Genomic DNA, 18625 nt, shown 5'->3' on the forward strand with positions numbered 1-18625 from the left:
AGCGTGGGCAAGTATAGCACACTTTGGGGGGCTTTTTACTGGTTTTATCTGGCCCGTATTCCTGCTAGCACTCATTTTTACTGGTTCCTGTAGCAAGGGACAAGGTCTCCATTTGCGGTGCAGTTTTGCGGTGGGGGCCATGTGAATCGCCGATTTAAAGGGCCACCGTCACTAAAATTGTGTATTGCTATTCTGGAGTCCCAGGATAGCAAATTCCCCACCGGCCTGGTGGGTGGTTCAGATGCTCCTGAGTCCGCTTCCATAGCCTCTCTATCTGCTGCACTTGCGACTTTAGCATCAACAGTGGATTTGCTGATGTCTGACCGGGTTTTCTAAAAAACAACCTATACCCTCTGTCTTCTGATTCAGTGCCAGATTTGGTTGCCACGGACAACGTCCCCCCTGGGGGGGGGGGTCCCTGTCCTCTCAGTCGGATGGGGAGGAGGAGGATTAGTCCTCTGGATCAGCGCGGTACCGCGCTGTGGTTAACGCGCTTATCAGCTCTGTTAAGGAAACGTAAAATTTGGATGATGAGCCCCCCCCCTGTCGGGTAAGCGTGTTTCCTTCGGGACATGCAAAGCCCATAAAATGCTTGTCCCGAGGAGTGCCACGATACAGTGAATGACCAATGGTGCCGTATCAAACATATGTTTGTGGTGCCCAAGAGATTTCAGTACCGTTATCCCTTTGTGGATCCGGTGGATTCTAGCTGGACTGTGGCTCCTATGGTGGACCACACTGTGTCCAGGTTAAACAAAGCCACTTTAATGCCCGTGGCGGATTCCCTGATGTTTCAAGACCCGGCGGATAGGCGGGGGGGAGACACTTTCCCGCCACATCTATCTGGTAGCGGGTTCCTTGCTGAAGCCTGTGTTTGCTTTGGTAATGGGTTTAAAAGTTGGTTGGTGGACCACGCTTATTGCCGTATGTTGGAGTTCGTCTCTTGGGGACACTCCAGATGACATGGTTATGGGTAAGAGTACTCTTGTACCCCAGGCCGCAATGGATAAACCTCCCCGGTCTTTTCGCGCCGTCGGGGCGCAGTATAGGGGGACCATTAAATCCCAGGTGGTCAGTCTAGCTTGTATGGCCTAACTGACAAGGTGCCTGACTGTGGAGCAGATTTTGCTGTTTCAAGCACTGTGGTTAGGCAAGTCCAAGACCAGTTCACTTGGTTCGGCGACACAATCCATCTCTTCATGAAGGGACACCCTCACCTGTAGCTGTGGTGAGGGGACGTCTGAGTGGTTCCAGAAACCTTGGTTGTCCGAGATTCCGGATAGGTGTGTTCACAAGCTGCTTCGCTCGGGATACAAGATCTAGTTTTCGGTCCTTCCCTGCAGATAGGTTCTTTCTATCAAACCTTGGGTGGTCGCCCGACCGCCTCGAAAACATCCGGGGGGCGGTGCAAGACTTGCTCACCCAGGGAGTTATTATACCAGTACCTGTGCAGGACAGGTTTAGGGGTTTTAACTTCAACCTATTCACTGTCCCCAGTAAAGAGGGGAAAGTGCGTCCTATTCTGGATCTGACGTCACTACACCGCTAGGTGCAGGTGCAGAAGTTCTGAATGGAATCTATTGGATCTGTAGCAGGGTCTTTAAGTCCAGGGGACTTTCTAGTCTCCATCGACTTGAAGGATGCATATCTCCACATCCCTGTTTTCAAGGGTCACCAGAGATATCTCCGCTTCACAGTAGCGGGGAAGCATTTTTAGTTTGTGGCGTTGGCCTCGCCTCGGCTCTGAGTCTTCACCAAAGTCTTGGCCCCTGTATTAGCTTAATGCGTTTAAAGGGGATTGCCGTCCTTGGTTATCGAGACGACCTCCTGTTAAGGTCCAGCTCAGCTGTAACCCTGTTGCAGGATCTGTCCGTGACAATCCAAATACCTTCAGGAATTTGGTTGGACCATGAACGTCCAAAAATCGACACTGACACTGTCAGTGCATATTCAGTATCTGGGCATGGTCCTGGACTCTGCCCAGGTTTGGGAGATCAAGTCCCTCAGAGACAAGGATCTCTCCTCCCTGCGGACCTGTATGCGGTCGCTGGGTAGGATGGTGTCGGCCTTTGAGGCCATTCCGTTTGCTCAATTTCACGCCAGATCTCTTCAAGCAGAGATCTTGGCCAGACGGGACAGGACTCCTCAGTCCTTGGACATGAGAACTTCTCTCAGTCGTCAAGTGAGACTTGACCTCTTGGGGTGGCTCCAATCGCCGGCCTTTACTCAGGGCCGGTCATTTTGGCCTCTGTTATGGTAAGTGTTAACCACGGATGCCAGCCTTTTGGGCTGGGGTGGAGTACTGTGCAAGTTGTCTGCCCAAGGTCGGTGGTCCATGGGGAGGCCTCACTCCCAATACACGTGTTGGAACTTCGAGCGGTAAAGCTTTGCTTGTTCCGGTGGACATCCCAACTTTGGGGCTGTCCAGTCCGAGTGCAGACGGACAACGCCACGGCAGTGGCTGACATCAATCACCTAGGGGGCGCCAGAAGTACACCGAGCATCCTTGGAGGTGATAGAGATTCAAGTTGGGCCGTGACTGATGTTCTGGCAATTTCTGCCGTTCACATTCCGGGAGTGGAGAATTGGCAGGCGTACAACTTGAGCCGCCAGGCTCGGGATCGGGTAGAATGGTCCCTACATCCAGGAGTGTTCCAACTCCTGTGTATCCGGTGGGGGATTCCGGACGTGGATCTGTTTGCGTCCCGTCTGAACAACAAACTAATATTGGTTTGCGTCCAGAACGCACGATCCTCTGGCATCAATATCGACTGATGTATGCCTTCCCTCCGATTCAACTGTTATCCAGGTTCCTTCGCCGAGTGGCGTCGGCACAAATCTCGGTGGTTATGGTGGCCCGTGGTATGCAGGCATCATACAAATGGCCGTCGGACCTCCTTGGCGGCTACCATTGGGAGCCGATATTCTGTCTCAAGGGCGGATCTTCCATCCTGCTTTACTGTCGCTGGCTTTAACGGAGTGGCTGTTATAAGCCACGTCTTGAGGTATAGGGGTCTTCTGAATGCGGTCATTCCTGCATTACTGCAGGCTCAGACAGCGGTTTCCAGGAAGATTTATCATCGCACCGGGAAAGCCTATTTTACCTGGTGTGGTTTGCGGGGTCTTCACCCGCGTGCCTTCTCAGTAGCAAAGGTCTTGGCCTTCCTGCTGGAAGGGATAGATCAGCGTTTAGCGCTGACCACGGTTAAGGGCCAGTTGTCGGCTTTGGCCGTCTTTTTCCAGCGCCCCCTGGCGACCATTCCGTTGATTCGCCCTTTCATTCAGGGGGTGCGTCATTTGCCTCTCCCTAGGAAGGCTCCGGTGCCTCCTTGGGACTTGAATTTGGTGTTGTCAGGTTTGCAACGATATCCTTTTGAGAACATCAGTGATGTTCCTCTGCCTGTTTTATCCCAGAAGGTTGCCTTCTTAGTGGCTATCGCATCTGCTCGCGGGGTGTCCGGGATAGCAGCCTTGTCTTGCCGTTCACCTTATCTGGTGCTACATAGGGACAAGATAGTCTTGCGACTAAACCAGTCGTTTTTTCCCGAGGTGGTCTCTTCCTTCCACCTTACTGAAGATGTTGTTTATGCCTTCGCTTAAGCATCCCAAAGAAGTGGCCTTGCATTCTTTAGCTGTGGTACGGGCTATTAGGTTTTACCTATCTGCCATGGAGTCTGTCAGAAAGTCTGATTCCTTGTTTGTTCTTCCTGAGGGACCTCAGAAGGGCTTTGCTGCGTCCGCAGCGACCATTTCAAAATGGATCAGACAGAATGTGGTTCAGGCCTATAGCGTTAGGGGTCAGGTTCCTCCTTTCCCTGTAAAGACTCATTCCACTCGGGCCATCAGTGCCTCTGGGGCTTTTCGCCATCAGGCTTCGGTGGCTCAGGTGTGTATGGCGGCGACTTGGTCGTCTGAGCACACCTTTTGGCATCCTCGGATGTTTCTTTTGGCCGCAGAATTTTCAGTGCGGCAGGTGTTTGAAGAGTGTTTTGGCTCTTCTTTGATTTTTTGTGGTCCTGGTTCTTTCCAGTTCCTTTAAGGGCAATGTTTTTTGCCTGGGGTGGCTGTCGTTACCTCTTGATGGTTGCGTTTTTTCCCCACCCCTCACACCTTTGTACTGCTTTGGGACATCCAAATCGTAATGAATTAAGAGCGGCGACGACTGTCAGATGAGGTAAGAGAAATAGAATTTTTCTATAAAATCTTACCGTAAAATTATTTTCTCTGAGTCCTCTGACATTCGTCGCCCCCGCCCCTCTGGTGTCTATTTTTATAGATATGGGGTTGTGTTTGCCTTGTGGTACTGCTTGCTACAGAACTGGTAAGATACAGGAAGTAGCTGGGGGATAATGTCTGTGGGACAGCCCCCTAGAGGTGTCTGGTTATTAAACAGTTAATAACAGGTTTTTTAACTGCCTAGCTTACTCCTAGAGTGCACAGCCATTACCCAATCGTAATGAATTAAAAGCAGCGACGACTGTCAGAGGACTCGGAGAAAAGAATTTTACGGTAAGATTTTGCAAGAAATTCTATATTTTTTTTTTTTTAACATAAGTAGCACAATCATGTAAAAAAAAAAAAAAAAGAAAAAATCGGAAAAAAGAAAAAGAATTTGCTGAAATACTCATCTGCTCTCTAGTGTTGACCAAATCATAAAGAGGTTACAGGTGGTAAAGTTTTGCTTGTTCAGAAAGAAGTGCCAAAACCCCTCTCAGGTGCTCCTAGTTCCTCCAAACATTGAAAGAGTGCCTTCAAGTTCTTCCCTGGTTTCAGCAATGAATTTCAGCCCTTTCTTTCAGCACAGAGTTTGGCCCAAAAAGTCCATCCAAGCCATTACTAAAACCCTTCTTAAAGTGAAGGTGCGCCATCACTTTAAGAGTGTTGCTGTTTGCTTCTCTGCAACAGATTTGATATTAATGTGCGAAAAATGGGTGAAAACATCAGCCTAATATTTCTAATAAAGCGGAACTTGACCCAAAAAGGTAAGTTCGGATTGTTTGCCTCTTCCCCCTTCCTCTTTGACAATTGCCACTCTTTTTGGTGGGGCCGTGAGCTGGTACCTGGACTGAAGACTGCTGGACCATTTACAAAGTGCAGTGTGGCTTGCTCATCTGCAGTGGGAAGCCAGCTGTGAAGTTCCAAGGCTTCATAGCCGTTTTCCCTTAGTTAAGATGTCAGCACCTGGACTTGAACTTAGTTAAGATGTCAGCACCTGGACTTGAAGCCTATTGAAGAATTATTTCAGGTGAGGACGGCACTGGATACCTGTAAGATTGCTCACATATGCATTTTCAAGGAAGACTTCTGTCTGACAAGTGCATGTATTCACACAATTCCAGTGTCTGTACAGGGGCAGAGTAAGGGATCTTCAGAACTAAACACCAGTTCTTTCATGTTTGGTGTTGTTTTATACGCTATGCTGCCATACCATGTTCCTTGACCATAGACCACCTCTGTTTTTTCTTTGTGGCATTAGGGGGCTTATTTGAGGTATATATGGTACCGTTTGTCCTTTTGTCATTGACCTGGTCTGATAGCTGGTCTTTGTCACATCCAGAATAAAAAAGTGTCCCTTTTTATTGCTTTTCATTTTCCCAATCCCAACTAGAATGTTAATATACCTATGCCTTTATGTATTTAACAATCTGTTTAAAGCAGTGTTAAAGTGACACTAAACAAAAATTTTAACTTTCAAAAATAATCCATACATATCCATTACTTGATGGTCCTGTAATATGTTTTTCAATCATTTCTTACTGTTCTTTTTGCCTCCATGTAATCTCTGTTGCCTTCTGAACCTCTCCTTTTTCTTCTCACTTCTGTTTGGAACGAAAAGTGCATGTTCATTGCAGTCATGTGTAGTGTTCCCATTAGTCCATCTTGGGAGCAAGCAAAAGAGCGTGGCTACGTTACTACATATAATGGTACCATGGAAAACAAACATAGCCACCCTTTAACCGGAAGGTAGATCACAGCAGCAAAAACAAAGGAATTTGGAGATTAGGGGGAGGCTGAGAGCAATGGAACTTGAATAGAATTCTTTCTTTTTAAATCATTTTATACCAGAGTTTTATGTCTGATTTCCTGTTTGTCAAATGAACTAAAAGTCAGCTTTTGCATAATTCTTTAAAGATTTGGAGGTCCTTCGAATTGAAAGGATTCAGCTGCTTGATGCCGTGTTAAATCTTTGCACATATCACCATCCTGAAAACATTCAGCTTCCTCCAGGGTATGTCGTGTGTTTTTTTTTTTTTTTTTTTTTAACCGTTGTATTACAATAACTAAATCTAGACTAACAGGTGATCCAGCATTTTTGTAGCTCATTGCCAGACAGCAAACAAAATTAAAAAAAAGTCCCAGTTCACACATTTGCAATGTCAGACTTTGCATGTGATTAGCAGTGCACTGCTCTGCAAATCACGTGCGATGTCTGTGCGTTGCGAACATGGGCGTTCACACCTATGGAATCCAATTAATGTCCGAACTAACAGTTCACACTGCAATATGCAAACTGATCTGGGGGTGTCGTTAACTTTGTATTGACAGCGATTCGCATATGGCAGTGTGAACTGCCTGTGAGTTGAGTGCGATGCGGAAACCAGCAGTGGATTCGCAGGGTTCCCGCATCGCATATGTGTGAACCAGCCCTAAAGCTTCAAGGAAAAATAAAACAATACATTTATAGTATGTTTCTGGATTTGTGCCCATTCTCCCATGTTTGATCACTTGAAAGGTTTTGCAAGTGCAGAGAAAAAAAAACATTGGTGTGCCGAAATATAGTATGCCCCTGTCCATCTGTATGACAACACAACACAGTTAAGAGAGGGAGTGTGACTAATAGGATGCTGGATAATAGTAACATGTGGTAGGGACATTATGGTTTTGAATTTTGATTTCTGGGCAAAATTCTAATGTGCCAGTCACTTGAAGTACTGCATAGTTAAAGTTGAACTCCAGGCAAATCTAAAATAAACGAATAATGCAGCTCTGTATTCATGAATGCATCCTTAAATCTTTGATTTATTTAATGCAAGTAGTGTACGTACCTGATTTTGATTTGATATCAGCTTCCTGCAGTCTCAGTACAGCTGAGCTCAGACCAGGTAAGGGAAAAACATCTCAAGGAATCAATCAGTTATACTACAGCGCTAGAAGCATTGTGATTGAGAGAGCAGAGTGCTAGAGAAGCTCCTGTCCAGTGACCGAAAATTGGTGAGGAGGAGACCCCTAGGTGTTAGAGAACTGCAGCAGTGCAAAATCAGGTCTCTAGCCTTGCCAGACATGATGGACAAAAATCCAATTCCTTTCACAAGTAAAGCTCCCTTAGACGTATTTCATCTGTATGTTTAGCAGTTTGCCTGGAGTTCAGCTTTAGAGTTGTGTGTCTATGTATACTATATGTATGTGTAGCATGTATGTATTCATATATATGCACACACGCTCACCAACCACTTTATTGAGTAAACCTTGCTAGTACTGGGTTTGACCCCATTTTGCCTTCAGAACTGCCTTAATTCTTTGTGGCATACATTCAATAAGGTGTTGGAAGCATTCCTCAGAGATTTTGGTCGATATTGACACAATAGCATCACGCAGTTGCTGCAGATTTGTTGGCTGCACATCCATGATGTGAATCTCCTGTTTCACCACATCCTAAAGGTGCTCTATTGGAGTGAGATCTGGTGACTGTGGAGGCCATTGGAGTACAGTGAACTCATTGTCATGTTCAGGAAACCAGCTTAAGATGATTTGAGCTTTGAGACATGGTGCATTATCCTGCTGGAAGTGGCCATCAGAAGATGGGTACACTGTAGTCCTAAAGGGGTGGACATGGTCAGCAACAGTACTCAGGTAGGCCGGGGCATTTAAAGGATGCTCAATTGGTACTAAGGGGGTCCAAAGTGTGCCAACAATATATCTCCCACACCATTACCCCACCAGCCTGAAAATGTGATACAAGGCAGGATTAATCCACGCTTTAATGTGGTTTACACCAAATTCTGACCCTGCCATCTCAATGTTGCAGCTGAAATTGAGACTCATCAGACCAGGCAACATTTTTCCGATTATAATACAAACATGCAGCGCTTGATATAAGTAAGGATGTATAACAGGATATAAAAAAAGTCCTTATGGAAAACCAGCCAGAAGAAGGAATATCCCAGCACCATTCTCAGTTCGACAGATGGTACCAGACAACATCACTGTGATCAGACAATTCCCCTTACCGGAAGGAGTAGACCCTTAAATTATAGAGAGGTCAAACTCGCTTGGTAGGCATCAAATGGAAACGTCAATCCAAAGAAACTGTAACCACTTCACATGGAAAACTCCAGCAGGAATTATCCTGAGGACCACCGTGTAGACCTCCAGTCGCCAGCAACCAAGCACACATCCCCTTCCAATGCTAATGTAGTTCACTGAGAATCCCCCCCCCCCCCCCCCCCCGTGTTTCTGTATGTTGTATGCAGTCGCAGTCTAATTCATGCTGGATACCGGCTTCTCAACATCAACACACACAGAATGTCCAATTTTGGTGAGCCTTTGCGAATTGTAGCCTCAGTTTCCTTTTCTTAGCTGACAGGAGTGGCACCCAGTTTGATCTTCTACTGCTGTAGCTCATCTGCTTCAATGTTCGATGTGTTGTGCGTTCAGAGATGGTATTCTGCATACCTTGGTTGTAACGAGTTGTTATTTGAGTTACTGTTGCCTTTCTATCATCTTAAACCAATCTGCTCATTCTCCTCTGAAATCAAGGCAGTTTTGTCCACACAACTGGATATTTCCTCTTTTTCGAACTATTCTCTCTGTAAACCCGACAGATGGTTGTGTGTGAGAATCCCAGTAGATCAGCAGTTTTTGAAATACTCAGACCAGCCCCTCTGGCACCAACAACCATGCCATGTTCAAAGTCACTTAAATCCCCTTTCTTCCCCATTCTGATGCTCGGTTTGAACTTCAGCAAGTTTTCTTCACCACGTTTAGATGCATAAGTGCACTGAGTTGCTGCCATGTGATTGACTGATTAGTAATTTGTGTTGCCAAGCAATCGAACAGGTGTACCTAATAAAGTGGTCAGTGAGTGTGTGCATGTGTGTGTATATATGTATATATGTGTATGTATATATATATATATATATATATATATATATATATATATATATATACACAGTGCATTGCGAAAGTATTTGGCCCCCTTGAACTTTTCGACATTTTGCCACATTTCAGGCTTCAAACATAAAGATATAAAACTGTAATTTTTTTTTGAAGAATCAACAAGTGGAACACAATCATGAAGTGGAACGAAATTTATTGGACATTTCAAACTTTTTTAACAAATAAAAAACTGAAAAATTGGGTGTGCAAAATTATTCAGCCCCTTTACTTTCAGTGCAGCAAACTCTCTCCAGAAGTTCAGTGAGGATCTCTGAATGATCCAATGTTGACCTAAATGTCTAATGATGATAAATAGAATCCACCTGTGTGTAATCAAGTCTCCGTATAAATGCACCTGCACTGTGATAGTCTCAGAGGTCCATTTAAAGGACAGAGAGCATCATGGAGAACAAGGAAGGTCCGAGATACTGTTTTTTAGAAATTTAAAGCTGGATTTGGATACAAAAAGATTTCCCAAGCTTTAAACATCCCAATGAGCACTGTGCAAGCGATAATATTGAAATGGAAGGAGTATCAGAGCACTGCAAATCTACGAAGACCTGGCCAACCCTCTAAACTTTTAGCTCATACAAGGAGAACACTGATCAGAGATGCAGCCAAGAGGCCCATGATCACTCTGGAAGAACTGCAGAGATCTACAGCTGAGGTGGGAGACTCTGTCCATAGGACAACAATCAGTCGTATACTGCACAAATCTGGCCTTTATGGAAGAGTGGCAAGAAGAAAGCCATTTCTTAAAGATATCCATAAAAAGTGTCATTTAAAGTTTGCCACAAGCCACCTGGGAGACACACCAAACATGTGGAAGAAGGTGCTCTGGTCAGATGAAACCAAAATCAAACTTTTTGGCAACAATGCAAAACGTTATGTTTGGCGTAAAAGCAACACAGCTCATCACCCTGAGCACACCATCCCCACTGTCAAACATGGTGGTGGCAGCATCATGGTTTGGGCCTGCTTTTCTTCAGCAGGGGCAGGGAAGATGGTTAAAATTGATGGGAAGATGGATGGAGCCAAATACAGGACCATTCTGGAAGAAAACCTGATGGAGTCTGCAAAAGACCTGGGACTGGGACGGACATTTGTCTTTCAACAAGACAATGATCCAAAATATAAAGCAAAATCTCCAATGGAATGGTTCACAAATAAACATATCCAGGTGTTAGAATGGCCAAATCAAAGTCCAGACCTGAATCCAATTGAGAATCTGTGAAAAGAACTGAAAACTGCTGTTCACAAACGCTCTCCGTCCAACCTTACTGAGCTCGAGCTGTTTTGCAAGGAGGAATGGGCAAAAATTTCAGTCTCTCGATGTGCAAAACTGATAGAGACATACCCCAAGCGACTTACAGCTGTAATCGCAGCAAAAGGTGGCGCTACAAAGTATTAACTTAAGTGGGCTGAATAATTTTGCACGCCCAATTTTTCAGGTTTTTATTTGTTAAAGTTTGAAATATCCAATAAATTTCGTTCCACTTCATGATTGTGTCCCACTTGTTGTTGATTCTTCAAAAAAAAAAAATAGTTTTATATCTTTGTTTGAAGCCTGAAATGTGGCAAAAGGTCGAAAAGTTCAAGGGGGGGGGGGGGGGCGATGCACTGTATATATATATATATATATATATATATATATATATATATATATGTGTGTGTATATATGTATGTGTATATATATATATATATGTGTGTGTATATATGTATGTGTATATATATATATTTTTTTTTTTTTTTTTTTTTTAATTCAAACATTGAGTAACTTTGCTTTTGGAGAACAGGTATCAGCCTCCTAACCTTGCCATTTCGACACTATACTGGAAAGCTTGGCCCCTCCTCCTCGTTGTAGCTGCTTTTAACCCAGAGAATATTGGTAGGTATTTTTATTTTGTTGTGAGTCCTAGGGTTGTATTGATAAACTAAAAGATAGAAATTAAGTAATATGTTTTATGTTTTGCCAGGGTTAGCTGCATGGGAGGAATATCCAACATTAAAGATGCTTATGGAAATGGTCATGACAAAGTAAGTTCTGGGTTTATATTAGCAAGGTTAAAAAATATTGTGATTATGCTCATTGCGATTTTGCTGTACCTCCTAAAAAGTGAACCTGTCTCCAGGTCACACAAAGTAAAGGATTTACATATTCTGAACAAGCAGTAAAAGCACCTTAGAACAAACAAGTCTTCATTTATCTCTATATCTTTAAGAATTGGAAAGAACTTCATTTTTGAAGTTCAAAACACAGGTACTTTGTTTTTCTGTAAGAGCAGATCTTGGCTGGCTGTCAGTCCTCTAATGTAAATGGAGGGTTTTTTAAGCTGTTAGAATCATACTGAAACCTATCTCTAGATTCTTTGTTGTGGTCTTTCAGAAAAACAACTTTACATTTAGGTTAGGTTCACATCTGTGTGTGTGGTCCTGCTGCAGGACACACAACCACCCAGAGAAATGCCGGACCTGCGGGCGGGTGGCCATTAATCCTATTGGCACGCCGCCTGCACTGGAAATCGCAAACGTACTAGGAACGGAAGTTCGTGTGCAGGCTGTGATTTTCAAAAATAGTGCAGGGACTTTTTTTTCTGCGCATCATGGGACACGGCAGCCCATTCAAATGAATGGACTCGTGCCCACACAAACCGTGGCCCGTGCCACTCCATGGGTGTGAATGTAGCCTAAAGCATTGCTTCCTGTGTTTAAAGATTCACACCAAGTGTAAATAAAATCCTAAGAAATGACATTGATGTATTGAAGGTACAATCGGCTAAAACATAAATAATGTTTAGCTGCTGGGGGAGCTTTAACAGTTAGGCTGGCCATGTTTGGCTTGATTTTGACTTGATTTTTGACAGATTCCGTTTGAATTGGCAGGAGGTCGAGCCATGGGTTAGCCCTGTCTACATCACCCGGCTCAACAAAAGTTAATTTAAAAATTACCTGAGCCAGGTGAAAAATTATTGGCCAAACTTTTCACAAAGGTTTCCTTTAGTTCACAGGTAATTCTCTCCTGTGCGTTCTAAACCTTGAAAAAAAGTAGACCATTAGGTCTCTGGAAACATTGTGGGCATCTCATCAATACATTTAACACTATGTATTATTTTTTTTCACATGTTTATCATTACTGGTCACAAAAATATATATTTTTCCACCTTCCTCAGTAATTACTCATATCCACCATGCACAGTGACGGATGAAGAGACAAGGACAGAAATAATCAACAGGGAGTTACAAATTTCCCAGCGTGAAAAGCAGGAAATTCTGGCATTTGAGAGTCACCTGGCCGCAGCTTCCACCAAGCAGACCATAACAGAGAGTAACAGCCTCCTGTTATCTCAGCTAACAAGCTTGGATCCACAGTATGTCCACAAATTTCACAGTTATTTTTCATTGCATTACTGGCTTGACCAATTGTTCACATTACACCTGCATTTACTGATCTTTACCTCTGTATATAAAAGGGGAAAAATAAAAGGTGAAAAATGGACTAAACTCTTTACTGATTTATGTTCATTCCATGTTTCAGGGGTCCTCCTCGCCGTCCTCCACCTAATGCCATAGAACAAATAAAATCATTGAATCAGTCATTACGGTTAGGACATCTGCTTTGTCGCAGCCGAAATCCTGACTTTTTGCTCAATATCATCCAGAGACAGGTATGTTTTTGCTTATAGTGCTTAGCGCAAAATAACTTTTGACATCCATATTAAGCAAATTACCAAACTAGTGTGTAATTTCTGCGAATTGCACATACTGTAAGCAACACAGCAAAATCAATTGTATTATGTAATTTGTTCTCAAGGTTCATAAGCAATTCAAGTGTAATTCTTTGAGAAGTTAGTGAATCTTTGTTTACTTTAAATTTGCTAAACTGCAGCTAAGTATGTTTAACCACTTTAGCTCTGGAAGCCCCCTTAATGACCTGGACATTTTTTGCGATACGGCACTGCATTGTTTTATTTGATTACCTCTGCTGTTTTTTTTTTTTTTGCACTATAAACAAAAAAAGGAACCACAATTTTGAGAAAAAAAAAAAAAAAAAAAAACCCCAACATTTTTTACTTTCTACTATAAAACATTCCTAAAAACCTCTTTCGTTCATTGTCGGACACAGCTTCAGATCTTCATAACCATTGGGTTATACTGCCTCCTACAGGAGTAGGACACTAGGCAGAAAAAAAGTCTGGCTACGCCCATGGGCAGTCCCAGGGGGGTATACTCCCTCTCTCTGCTATAGGCGCTCAGTTTTTTTCTGCCTAGTCAGTAGTAAGGACCTAGTTCCTTGCTGGGATCTTTAATCCTGGCAATTTTTTTTCTTTTTAGATAGAAATGTTTTTTCTCCTGGATTTTTCCTGTCAGATCTACAATCAACTGCCGGACTGGGTGACGGGCTGGATAATCTAGATCCAGTGGTCACCCCAGTCTGGCAAGGGAGCACGAGCAGACCTCCGCTCCGCCCTAGGTCGGCTGCAAAATAGCCCCACTAGACGGGGGATGGCCTGTGAGTCAAACGCCTCGCGAGGTCACATACGACCGAGTCTCGGCCTGAGTCCCAACGTTCCGCCTGGCCGACAGCCCCCCATTTCGATGGAGAGGAGTTCTGTCTAGAGCGTTGAGCGTTGCCCGCCTGGTTCCTGGTATAGTGAATAGCTGTCCTCCCTCTCCCCTAGTGGGTTTTTGGGGTGAACATGGCCTCGCCTTGGGACGGTCGGACTCCCAGGGTCCCCTCCGGCACACCCCCCCTTATCATCTGTCCCCCATTGTACCTCCCCACCCCCTTCACATAGGTTGGGGCTAGAGTAAAAAAAAAAAACGAACAAAAGGGCACACCGGCCTAGCGCATTATCCTCAATAACAGGCTTTATTAGCCACTGCAGCTCTGGAAGGTTTTACCCCCTTAATGACCAGGCCATTTTTTGCGATTTTTTTTTTTTTGCTAAAAAAAAAAAAATCCCAAAAAGCGTATTTTAATTGGTTTCCACAAAAGTTCTAGCGTTTACAAACTATGGGATCGATTTTTGGACTTTTTTTTTTACTTAGTAATGGCAGCGATTTTTAGCCGGACTGCAACATTGCGGCTGACAAATCTGACACTAAGTGACACTTTTTGGGGATCAGTGACATTAATACAGTAATCAGTGCTAAATAATATGCACGGTTACTGTATAAATGACACACTGGCAGGGATCTGAAGAAGAGGCTAAGCCTCAAAACGTATTAGCCATCATATATTGAAGACATTGGTCACGGATACAGTTTGTTCCAGATGTTCGGATTGGAAATGCCTTTTTATATCTTTGTTGATGAGTATATTTACTTTTAATAAAGCCTGTTATTTAGGATAATGCGCTAGGCCGGTGCGCCCTTTTGTTCGTTTTTTTTTTTTTTTTTTTTTTTTACTCTAGTGCCTTTGGACAACCCCAGTCTTAAAGGGCAACAAGCCAAGTGAGAGAACCGTGGAATAACCTCTCTAAACAAGTTGGACAGGGGGATTTGTCTCATAGGAGAATGGTGCTACGGCATCGCATTTTCACCTTGGAGCAACGTGTTGGGGCAGTTTGGGTGGTCTGATCCACCTCCTGGGGGTGGGGGCACAAGAAGTGTCCTGGCGGCTCTGGAGGTAGCTGGCATTCTAAGGTGGTCAGAACGGTTCGTTCCAGCCCTCTCCGCCGTACACATTCCCAGGGTGAAAAACTGGCAGGAGGATTACCTCAGTCGGCAGGCGTTGGACCAAGGGGAGTGGTCCCTTCATCCTGAGGGGCTTCATCAGTTGTGTCTCAGGTGGGGCATCCCTGAGGTGGATCTGTTGGCATCTCGGCTCAACAGAAAGGTGGAGAGGTTTGTGACTTGGTCAAGGGATCCTCTGGTGGATGCCCCAGACGCTCTGGTGGCCCCGTGGGATTAGTATTGTCTGATTTATGCCTTCCCTCCTCTCAAGCTTCTGCCAAGACTTCTACGCAGGATCGAGACAGAAGGGATTCCAGTCATCATAGTGGCTCCGAACTGGCCTCGCCGGGCTTGAACTCACTCCTCGGTGGCTCAGTTTTTGACCTTCCTACAACAGGGGGCTTCAACAGAAGTTGGCCTTAAGTACCATCAAGGGCCAGGTATCGGCTTTGGCGGTCTAATACCAACGACTTTCAGCCACTCACTCCTTGGTGCGTACCTTTCTTCAGGGTGTCTGACATTTGGTTCCTCCAGTACGGGCTCCGCTGCTGCCTTGGGACCTCAATTTGGTTCTTTCGGTCCTCCAGAATCCTCCCTTTAAGAAACTTCAGGAGATTCCCCTGTTTACGCTGTCCCAGAAGGTGGCCTTTTTGGTGACTAAATAAAAGAGAGAGAACAGAGCAGCGCCACCTGAGTGTAGTATTAAAACAATACTTTATTGGCATAAAAGGTAATGCACTCACATGAGTGATAGGAAAGCAGGCTTTACAGCAAGTCATCCGATCCACTGCAGGGGAGGCAGGAGAGGTGTAGACAGCCCTGGATCCTGGCTGTGTCAGTGGCTTCTGGCACTTCCTGGTGTCCTGTTGGCGTCACAGCTTCTCCCTCATCACATCCGGTGGAAGCGGGGTGGTGCTAGCGTTCGAGGCATGCATGCCCCTTCGTCAGGCATTGTCTACAGACCAAAGGAAGCTCCCTCTTATATGGCTAGAGTTGGAGCCAGTGTCATCAGTTGTCAAGGAGATAGGGGAGTGGCTTGGAGCAGAGAGGAGCTAGTGTACAGCTGTGAGAGATAAGGGCTGAACATCCTAGGCTGATTAAAAAAAACAGGCTGAAGCAGGCAGTCCAAACTCCCCCCGAAGTTGTTGGAAAAGTGGTGCATATTTTAAAAATGATATAGATCAGACCAAAAAGAGGGACAGAGGGACTTTGTTCTGAATCGGGGACGGTCCCTCAAAATCAGGAACAGTTGTGAGGTATGTGTACCTGGCAGCTACGGAGTCTTTCAGGAAGTCAGACTTTGTGTTCACGGTTAGGCCCCGTAAAGGGTTGTCCGCTAACTCTGCGACCATTTCCAGATGGATCAGACTGACAGTGATTCAAGCCTGTTCCATCAAGAGTCAGGTTCCTCCTTTCCCTGTTAAGGCATACTCTACTTGGACGCTTAGTGTCTCCTGGGCTTTCCGTCATCAGGCGTCAGTGACGTAGGTTTGCAAGGCGGCCACCTGATCGTCGATGCACACTTTCACAAAGTTTTATAAAGTGGATGTGTTGGCATCTGCGGATACTTCTTTTGGCTGCAAGCTTTTGCAGGCTGCTGTTGAGAGGACCTGATCCTCTTTGAGGGTGTGTTGTTGTTTTCAGGTGGGCTCCAGTTGTTTTGGTTGAGCTCCTGTTGCCTGATTGGCTACTGTTTAGCCTTGGGAATTTTGTTTGCTGTTCCCACCTCGTTATTACAAACTTTTATTGAAAAAATAATCTGCATTACAAAGATCGTATTATATAACAAAAACTGACACGGTTTTCAAATATAAGCAAAACATTGCAGATAGTAAACAAAATATTATTTGTACAGTCTTTGGTACGGTCATACTTTTTATATCCTTGGATTATGGCAAACATATCAAGTTGTTTTATATATGTGTCATAGTTGTATAATGTAAAGTGCCAATAAAAAAAAAAAAAACAAGAGTAAACATTAGAAAGTAATGGGTAGGAGTATTTCGTTAGAAAAAGAGAATAAAACGGTACGATATGGTAATATATAGGCGTGTAGTCTATGCATCTGGTGAATTTTTGTAATTAAACCATGGATTCTATTTTAGATCAAAAAGTTTCTTTGTGTTATTCAATGTGTGAAAAATATTTTACATGAGTCTAATTTCTTCAATTCTTGATAAGATCTGTGAGAATGGTACAGTATTTTTCTTCCAATGGAAAACTACAGTCTAAAGTGTGGCAACACATATGGTGTGAATTAACTGCATAAGGGGGGGGGGGGGGGGGGGGGGTTGTATGTCTGGGATATTATAAAATAAAAGATAATTGAGAAGTGAGAGTGTAATGTCTTTAGCAGCTAGTTTATTAATCAGAGTGAATACCTCTTTCCATGTATGAGAGAGCTTGTCGCAGCTCCAGAATATATGTGAGAGTACCTGGGGATGCACAACCTCTAAAGCAGTCCGGAGAAGCATCAGGATAGAATGTATTTAATTGAGCCGGTGTATAATACCACCTAGCAAAAAGTTTCACCACTGTCTCTCTGACGTTCAGAGACTTAGTGTACCTTCTCAGGTTGGTCCACATTGTAGACCACTCAGAAGGGGATAATTGGGTATTAAGTTCTGTTTCCCATTTTTGCATATAGGGAAGTTTATCAACACGAGGAGATGTATTCAGCATAACATATATTAGTGAGATAAGACCTTTTCCTCTCGGGTTTTTAAGGCAGATGTGTTTGAATATGGTCATTGAAGAACTAGAGGGTTTAGGATAGTGTTTCTCATAAAAAGTTTTTATGTAGTCAAAATTGTGTTGCTCAGAGATAGGAATGTTATGAGATGACTGCATAGTGTTAAAGGTGATAAATTGTTTAGCCTTCTAAAAATCTGAAAGTTTGGTGAAGCCATTGTCAATCCACCATTGAAAAATGTTTGGGGAGAGATTGGCAAGGTTAAATCTTTGGTCACCTAAAAAGGAGGCACCAGGGGGAGGGTGTGAAATGAGAGGCCAATATTTTATACATTTGTTCCATAGTTTTATAGAATTAGAAACAATGGAGTTACGGTACGTGATGGAGCGGATGGGTAAAGCGTTGGACCATAATAGGCCTGGGAGGTAGAAAGGATGAACTAAATTACTTTCAAACTGTAACAATGGAATTGAGGAGTTAGGAATATTCCATTGAGCTGTCTGGGTAAGTCTACAGGTAATATGGTATAGCCAGATTTGAGGGACCCCCTAGACCACCTGACCGATGTGACTGATATAGGATCGTGTTAGCCATTCTAGGAGTTTTATTATTCCATTTGAATTTATTTATCATAGTTTGAATTTTTTAATGTAAGTTTTGGAGAGTGTGATGGGGAGAGATTTGAAAAGGTATAAAAGTTTAGGGAGAATGTTCATTTTAATTGCAGAGATCTTACCTAAAAATGATATGTTGTATGTTGACCAAATTTTTAGTGTATTGCAGATTTTGGTAATTAATGGGGGGTAGTTTTCTTGAAAAAGTGTGTTATATTCGTTAGAGAGATGGATACCTTGGTATGGGATTGTATTGTCTGACCAGATGAATGAAAAGTTATTTTAAGGGTATTTAATTCTGAGGAAGAAAAATTTATAGGAAAGAGCTACTGATATGGAGATATTAATCTTTAGGCCCGAGATGTTAGCAAATTTATCAAGAATTTCTAATAAGTTGGGGATGGAGATCAAGGGATTTGTAATAAAGAGTAGTGCATCATCAGCATATAAACAAGCTTTGAAACTAGATTGACCCTTCGTATAGCCT

At 43.7% G+C, this 18625-nt stretch overlaps 1 protein-coding gene across 1 annotated transcript in view; it reads left to right on the forward strand.

The window, feature by feature from the left end:
• Positions 1–18625, forward strand: part of INTS1 (integrator complex subunit 1) — a 385650-nt gene that overhangs the window by 93493 nt on the left and 273532 nt on the right. Inside the window, exons 16-20 of the mRNA XM_082260644.1 lie at positions 6133–6229; positions 10953–11044; positions 11133–11193; positions 12327–12524; positions 12692–12821. Of these exons, the coding sequence (XP_082116770.1) occupies positions 6133–6229; positions 10953–11044; positions 11133–11193; positions 12327–12524; positions 12692–12821 (578 nt within the window). The remainder of the gene's footprint in view (positions 1–6132; positions 6230–10952; positions 11045–11132; positions 11194–12326; positions 12525–12691; positions 12822–18625) is intronic.

This window comes from Pelophylax lessonae, assembly GCF_965119305.1.
Source record: "Pelophylax lessonae genome assembly, chromosome: 6".
Lineage (NCBI taxonomy): Eukaryota > Metazoa > Chordata > Amphibia > Anura > Ranidae > Pelophylax > Pelophylax lessonae.